Source organism: Bactrocera dorsalis, unplaced genomic scaffold (genome assembly GCF_023373825.1).
Source record: "Bactrocera dorsalis isolate Fly_Bdor unplaced genomic scaffold, ASM2337382v1 BdCtg166, whole genome shotgun sequence".
Classification (NCBI taxonomy): Eukaryota; Metazoa; Arthropoda; class Insecta; order Diptera; family Tephritidae; genus Bactrocera; species Bactrocera dorsalis.
The window spans coordinates 1-8,376 of NW_026038217.1; the positions used below are offsets into that span (position 1 = coordinate 1).

General features: G+C 36.7%; 1 protein-coding gene across 1 annotated transcript; it reads left to right on the forward strand.

Moving 5' to 3' along the window:
* Positions 1-132: 132 nt before the first annotated feature.
* LOC105225621 (uncharacterized) lies at positions 133-8,021 on the forward strand (the record flags this gene model as incomplete). The annotated part of the gene is given in 4 exon segments (XM_049461932.1): positions 133-587; positions 3,885-3,969; positions 6,443-6,855; positions 6,920-8,021. Coding segments are annotated over 4 exon segments (1,476 nt in total), but the record flags the coding sequence as incomplete, so codon positions are not given.
* Positions 8,022-8,376: the final 355 nt, after the last annotated feature.

Here is an 8,376-nt window from a genome sequence, read left to right on the forward strand (position 1 = left end):
CGATTTTGAAAACTTTGCAAAAAAACTATCTTTAAAATGTATATACATACATATATACTATATGTAGTAACCACAACTTCTCTCATCAATTGTCATCTTTTTGCTCACTACAATTGTTCATCACACTTCTAGGCAAGTCAACATGATAATGTTGTTAAACGACCCCTCTTCATCACTACAGTACCCACTGGAGTGTTCTTACCACCTCCGAAAGAGCCGCCGTTACCTTGGTTTCTAAAGCCTCACATATATGCATATTCCTCACATCCAGTAGTGCTGTCAGGTAGCAATGCCGCAGCAACCGACAACGCTAATGACAAAATCCATAATAGCTCTGTAGCGTCAGCAAAGATCTCCGCATGCGATAAAGTAATGTCGGCGAACCAGTTAAAAAGTATAAGGGCTAACTCTAAAGCGAATACAGTTTCGGGTACCACTCTAAGCCGATCTTCGAATGTTAATGGTTCGGCAACAAATGGCTTACGGCGTGGTCAGCCATCGCCTCCATCTCGAGATCCTTTGACGGGTAGTGTAAACCTCACCAAACAACAATTTCGTGAACAAATACAACAGCATCGTGCAAAAAGGTAATGAGCTCTACGACTGATGTTTTAGATTATTTAATCACCCTACATGAACGATAAGATTCATTATTCAACCGACTGGTAACCGAATAAATTTGGCTTTAATCATCAATTCATTAATCGCTCTATTTTAAGTACACTATTTTCGCTTTAAATAATTTTAGTTGTTATCCTACTTACCATGAAAAAAATTGTTTCTATTATAAAAACTTTACCCGCATTATCGAAATTTTATATTGATAGCTGTTATATTATATGTAGCTTTTCGAAATAACATAATTAAGATTACTCACACAAAGCTCATTTGAATAAGGTAATTTATAAAATGTAGTATATATGTACATAAGTAGGCTGAGGTAATTCAGGGAACAATTTTACCAATTTGCGCCACAAGTAAAAAAGGAAAAGTACAAGTATTGACTTACTACAACTGGGTAGGAAAATCTTAATATGATTTGATCAAGGTTTTGTTCCAATATCTTTATTTATGTTCGATTTATCCATTGTAAAGTAAAAGAAAATTAAGGGTTTCATCTCTCTCACCGAATGTAACCCATGATCCTAGTTGAAACGATCCTAGTACTACTACCCACCACTCCTAAATATTGATCACCAGACCCTCATAGATCAACGAAGCGTTTTGAACCCAGCACAAATACATATGTTAAACGGGCTAATATCAATTCTAGCCGAAAGTGTGTCTATCGAGATATTCTACCTCAGTTTGGCAAAAACTGCGCAATAAAGTTAAAAGTACATAGATTTTTCCGCCTTCTCTTGCTCCATACAGCTTTGGCAAAATGCATTCGGCAAGATATTTACCCACGCCGCCTGTGAACCTATTGGACGAGTTTAAATTGTGGAGAGATGAAATTTGCTAAAGGCAAAGAGTTCAGAGGGCAACTTGTTCTAGTTGTTGACCAGCGCTTGCCGAGCTCTAGAGTTGTGTTTTGTCGACTCCTTCCCAATCTGATGAAATTTGGGATACTGTTTACCACATTTGTAGCTTAATTAGTGGCTTAGTTATAGTACTTTATCATTTTTCGGTTAGCGGTATATGCGCTTCACTATGGTCCGAATTAGCCTATCTGGAGTACCAACCCCAACAGAGTGCTAAAGAACTTATGTACCAACTCTCCTTATCAAGATCAATTGCACGGGCGTGGGGAAAGACAGACATCCGGAATTCAACCCTTCATCCTGATCGTACTCTATATGCATAACTCTTTATCTATCTCGATTAGTTTAAGGTGTTTCAAACCAAACACCAGAGATATTTAATTAAGATTAACATAATCAATATATTCGCAATTTTAGTGCTGTGGAAAACCACAGGTATATGTATGTACATACGAGGTTTGACAATTAAGTAATGAGACTGATTTTATTGCCGCGCTTGTGGTAAACCTGTGACCTTTAAATTCATTTTCTCTTTTTCCGGCATCCCTCCCATCTCCATTGATATATGTATGTATGTACCATCGCTCTAGCTTGTTTAGTTCGCCTGCTGCGTCAAGTTGAGTAGACGTGTGTTTGTAGTGCTCGTCACGAAAATGGAAAAACGAAATCAAGTGCAACGCGTCGCGATAAAATTTTGCGCCAGATTGGGCGAAACAGCTTCGGAAACGTGCGCTAAAATTGTAAGAGTGTATGGTGATAGTGCTCTTAGTCGTGCCCAGGTGTTTCGATGGCACAAAGAGTTTAAGGAGGAGCGTGAAAGCGTGGAAGACGAGGCGCGGAGTGTGAGACCAGTCGAGGTGCGAACTGACTCGAATGCGCAGCGTGTTCGCGCATTAATCCGTGACGATCGGCGTTTAACAGTTCGAAAATCAAGTCTGCTATTGCCAAGTACTCGTAAGATTGCGAAAACGAGTCAACAGGATGCGCCCAGACATCGGTCATAACTGGATCCTTCATCACGACAACGCGCCGTGCCACACCGCCCTCAGCGTATCCCAGTATTTGGCCTCTAAAGGGATCGCCGTGTTGCAACAGCCGCCTTATTCGCCCGACATGTCACCCTGTGCCTTTTTTTGTTTCCTAAAACAAAATCGATGGTCAAAGGAACCCATTTTGAGTCGATTACGGACATCCAGGCGGCCGTGACGAGGGTACTCGCGACATCCGAGTCGAAGCGTTCCAGCTGCCCAAGGGGACTACTTTGAAGCGGATGGCAGAGTTGTAGAGTAATTTTCAAATATACGGTTTTTATTGACTCAGTCTCATTACTTAATTGTCATTATTATTATTTATTATGTTATTTGAAAAAACATCCACCGGATAGGCAGAAATCACCATATTAAGGATATGAGGACTTAACCGTATTGTGGTGAAAAAAAATTTGGAGATAAGTTTAATAAAATATTTTACATTATGTCTTATACGGTAAATGTATATCAAGAGCCAAAAAGTGCTATAATGGGTCAGTTTGGGCCTAGGTAAAAGCATGCAGTTTTTTCGAAAGAGTTGCTTCGAATGCGTTTGCGAAAAGTTTTTTATAGTTGTATTGATTCGAAACATGCGAGGACGACCACTGTGTGCATTGTAAAATTTGTAACAGAATTTATGGCAAGACTAAGTACATACATATAGTAGTATGCGTTGAGCATAAAGACAACAATACACTCACGGATTTTACCCATTTTAGGCTAATAAAATCTGTTCACTTGATATCTTTCATATCTTTCAGGTTGGCCGATTTAAAATCATCTGTTTATTGATGAGTATGGCATTTGAAAGACGGAATTCGTGCAAAGTTTTATTTCAATAATTTAACTTTTTTTTCAGAGAGTGCTACATTTTATTGTTTGAAAAATGATATTGGTTTTGATGTAGCAAACAACTAAGCATCCGTTTCTTCAGATTTTTTATTTCTATCGCCTACTAGTAGTCAACTAAATAAATTTAAAACATTTTAAGTACGTGAGTAAGTGAAACTAAACTTTCTCTACGTTCGCATATATGTATCAGAATTTTAAGACCAAAACTGATCTTGGCTACTTCCATGATGAATATTTATAGTCAAATATGATTTAATTTAAGTTACCTATTGGTATTAGATGGAATTAATATTAGATTACTATTTGGACGTATGTACATTTAAACAAAGATCAAAGTAAGGAAGGGTTACACATGTTTTTTGCTTCCTCTACACTCCGCTTTGCTTCATGTTAACATCTAGAGACTTCGCTTAAAAATGGTGGAGATCGAATCATAGTATATTTTAATGTTGTTTTAATGTTAATGTAATGTGAATACTTTCATTAAATTTTATAGATAATACATTTCATTTCATTGCAGAGATATTCCTCCACAAACTTACCGCAATGTTATGTACGACCGCCGTGTAATACGTGGATCCGTTTTCGGTACGCAGCAACTTTTGGTAAGAATACTTCATATCCTTTTTCAAATTTAATATTTACCTACATTTTATAGATCTATATTACTTGACCAGTTAGAACTACATAGTTTGCAAATTACTGAAATCATTACCTTTCACTTTATAATAGTTAAATAGAGATATCGAAATATCTCTTTACAAATAGTGCTTTCAAGTTGTGGCACCTTCCATCTCAAAATGGTCGAAAATATGGGACATGAAAACCTCAGTGCCTATGGCTGACATTTTTTTGAAAATATCTGTTAATCTATGAGATATCTTAATGAAAGTAAGAAGAAAAATTCCCGAGCGCAAAAATAGATATAATCGGTTCAATTCTTTCCCTAGCGAACATATATATACTTTATAACGATTTTCGAGTTCCTTTACATTTATACTATACTAGGTCTAAGGCAGCGACTCCGCTCGCGTAGAATTTAGCATAAGATATGTATGTACATATGTATATCGGTCTTGGGCTTACTATAGCTTACATGCAAGCCTATCAAATTTGACCCAGACTATTTTATCACAACTCTTCATTATTGCGTTTAAAATGGGCTCGGGGTCATATTCACCAATATACCTATAGTTCGCTGAAGACAACAGTATACGAGCTTCTCGAACGTTGCTGGTTGATTAGCGTAAACCTTTGATTTGCCATACCCCCAATAAAAATAATCTAGAGGCTTTAAATTGAATGATCTTGGCTGCCATTTAACGGACCATTTCTCGAAACTAAAAAGTCGCCAAACTCTGCTCGCAATGTTTCCATGTGTCTTGTTGGAAATATAATCGTAGATCGTCCGCCTTGAATTCATCAAAAAGAAGTCGGTCAATATCGTGTTTAACATTCGTTATTGGAGATAACCAATAACCACCTGAACCACACGAGGTTTTGAGCAACAAATTTGTTTGTTGGCGAAGCCATTAAGCCAGAAATGGACCTCTTCTGAAAAGATTTTACGATGAGAAAACCTAGTAGCTGCCGAAGAACATTAATTTATATAATATTTTTCCGGCATTGTAAAAGTGAAAAGAGAAGTGATGAAATGATGAAATGACAAATCTTGCTAAACAAACTGACCAAATTTTACACAGATACGTAAACAAACATGGCCGCTCCGTGCCACGTGTCGAAATCACATCATCCCTATTGGTAGACGCTGTATAATTGTAAACGTATTCTTGATTAATTTTATTCTCGCTTAATCTGTCTGAAAGTTTCACAGCATTTTAATGACGTTTTTGCCAAAGTAAAACGGATTTAATAAAATCATTATTGTAAATTGCATATGATGGGCCGATTCATCCTCATCATCAACATCAGAGAACGAAATGAGGTTGTTGATTCCCTACCCAGGATGATAGGATTCATAGAAGACGTTGTGAACGCTTACTCAGACTCAGAAGTAAAACGAATAATACAGTGATCAAATTGAAAGGCGAATTTTTAATTTATATGTACTTCGTGTGTTTTTCGAATCGGTAAATTTTTTTTTTTGTAAGTTTTCTGTAAATAGTAATTAGTATTTGAGATACGCGTCGTTTTGTGAGGCTCTAAAAGTGAATTCTTCTATTTTTACTATGTCTAAAGTTATTGAACAAAGAACTGCGATAATGCACCATCTAATGCATTGATTATTCGTGATCATTTCGCCACATTTTCAACAAATATCGTGCCGCAACTACCTCATTCGGCTGATTTACCTTTGTGTAACTTCTAACTATTCAGCAAATTCACATGACCACTCCAAGGACCCGTTCTAAGAATATAAAAGCTGAATCGAAGAAGGCGAGATGGCCATCACGACGGAGGATTTTTCCGAGTGCTATGATAACTGGAAAATTCGTTGGCATATCTATGTGTATTGCAGCGGGAGGCGATTGCTTTGAAGCTTATGAAATGGAGAAAATTTACCTTTCAATTTGATCACAGTAGTAGTGTCGATATCCGTATAAATGGGGTATGTGCGGATAGGGAGCTTCTCCAGAGAGGAATATCCAAAAATAATATAAAAATAAATTTTATTTTTTAAAATATTCAGAACAAAATTTTAATAAAGAACTTTAATTTGTTATACTGTATTACTATATGTGACCTGGTCTACGGAAAGGGGGCTTAGGTGTAAAAAAATCAATTTTCACTTTTTAGTTGATTCGGATGGAAGATGAGATGCTTTTTCACGTGATCGAATCCAAAAAGTCACTAGTTTTCGCACGTTAGCTCCCTTTTCGTAGACCAGGTATTGAACCCATACGCGTTGAACGAATATTTTCACCGCTAATTATAAATTTTTAATTTTGTACATCTATTTATTTATAGACAAATTTATGTATACAAAGGAGGTGTCAACTAATAATAAAAATAATAATTTAGAAATAATTGTTTTATCTACCTAATTATAACAGTGATAAGTTAACCTAAAACAAATTGATAAAAAAGAATCTTTTTTTTTGAACCTCTGTTTTAAAGGAAAACTCAGATCCTTTTGATAAAGCGGCTGAAATTCGTCGACGCCATGCCATAAGGAAGCAAAAGGTATGTCGAAGTCAACGTAATATCCTTGGAACTCCACCGCCTGTTAACGGTCGACGGCATGAAGTTATTCAAACCGAAAAATATTTGGAAGAACTTGTACAACGACCTCCGGAATTCTCCGTAGATACACAGACCGATTTGTTCCTTGAAAAACCACCTGAACCACCTTATATCCCGTCCAAAGTGGGTGTAGATGCTGCTACCGAAATTGCCGACGGTGAACTTTTCCACTTTGATGCTGAGGCTCAACCAATTATCGATATTCTCGTCGACGCTTGTATCGAACAAAGCATGCTGGAGGTTGCGCATGAACAAGAAATTGCTGAACTTCGGCGTCAACAAGCCGAGTAAAGCTAACTATTATCATAGCATTTTTGCATATGCATGTAATTAAATATCTTATCATTGCAGATTCCTTGCTCAACGAGAAGCTGAGTTGGCTGAACTGCGTCGCCTTGAAGCCGAGGAAATACGTTTACAAGCCGAAAAAGAGCGCCGTTTGCAACAGGATACAATAGCCAAAGAATTAGATGAAGAAATGCAAAAGAGTGTAACCGCTGCTAAATTATTACAAGGCCATATTGCTGGTTTACTACCTGAGGTTTTGGACAACCTTGAACCAGCAACGGACGCAGCAAAGAAGGAACACCTAATGAAAACCATCGCACCTTGGCTAACAGTTGAAGTAGCAGAGGAAGTTGGCCACATCGTGGACTCCCGTGAGATACTCACCGCCATCATTCAGGAGATCATCAAACAGCGTGCAACTGCATATGCTGGTTACAAAGAAGAAATGCCGCTGGAAACCGTAATGGAACGTGGTGAAGATGATATTTTGGAAGAGGCAACAAAAGAAGAAATATGTACGTGTGAGTCAAGTGATATTAGCAGTGAGAAAACAGATAAATGTGACGACACGTCAAAGAAAGTGTGATCAAAACTGAAATTTGTTTACTGTTAACTGATTTATTTTTGCTCCCTAAAATTTATGTCTTAACGAAACAAATTGAAATGAAAACTTTGGATATTCAAATACAAGAATACATATGTATGTATTATGAAGCTGGATTAAAATTTACGCGTTGACGAAATACATACATATGAGCGATATGTGGCACTCGACAACATCAAACAAATAATGAAAATCTTTCAAAATTATACAGAATTTGTTTATGAATGCTGCTGACGCCGAAGGATACGTCCTTAGGGAATTTTGTAAATACAAAAAGCACAAATGTTAATTAACAAATTACAGCAACAATATGAAGCGCTCTTCAATGCATTTTACATTTTTACGCGTTTTCTCGCAGTTTAGCTATGATGTCAGTTAACATTTATGGCTTTTTTTATTCCTAAAATTCTCTGGTCGTCGAAGCTGTCGCATTAAAATGAAAATATTGCTTATGAGCACTGTTTATTTCTTATATAATTAAATATATAATTCAATATTATAATAAACTAATATTAAAAAATTTGTTTTATGTACTACTAGAGGACCCGTCCACGCTTCACTGTGGCTGATACATAGATAATACTACTACTACCATCTACATATAATGATTTCTATTAGTTGGATTATAACTATTAGTTAATGAGATATGTGTAGCATTTTTGTGAAGCAACTTGTGTTAGTTTCCAAAAAAATGGATCATAAAGCATTTCGTGTGTTAATAAAGCATTACTTTTTTGGGGAAAATACTGTTGAATTTGGGCTTGGGGAAATCCACCGTTGAAAAAGATATTTTCTAAGCTGATAACAGACGAAATGAGCAAAGTAGGTGCCTCGCAAGCTCCATCATTTCCCACTGGAGTTCAATCGACAGTCATTCTAGTAGACTGCACATGTTGAACTGGTTATCAGGTGTGGA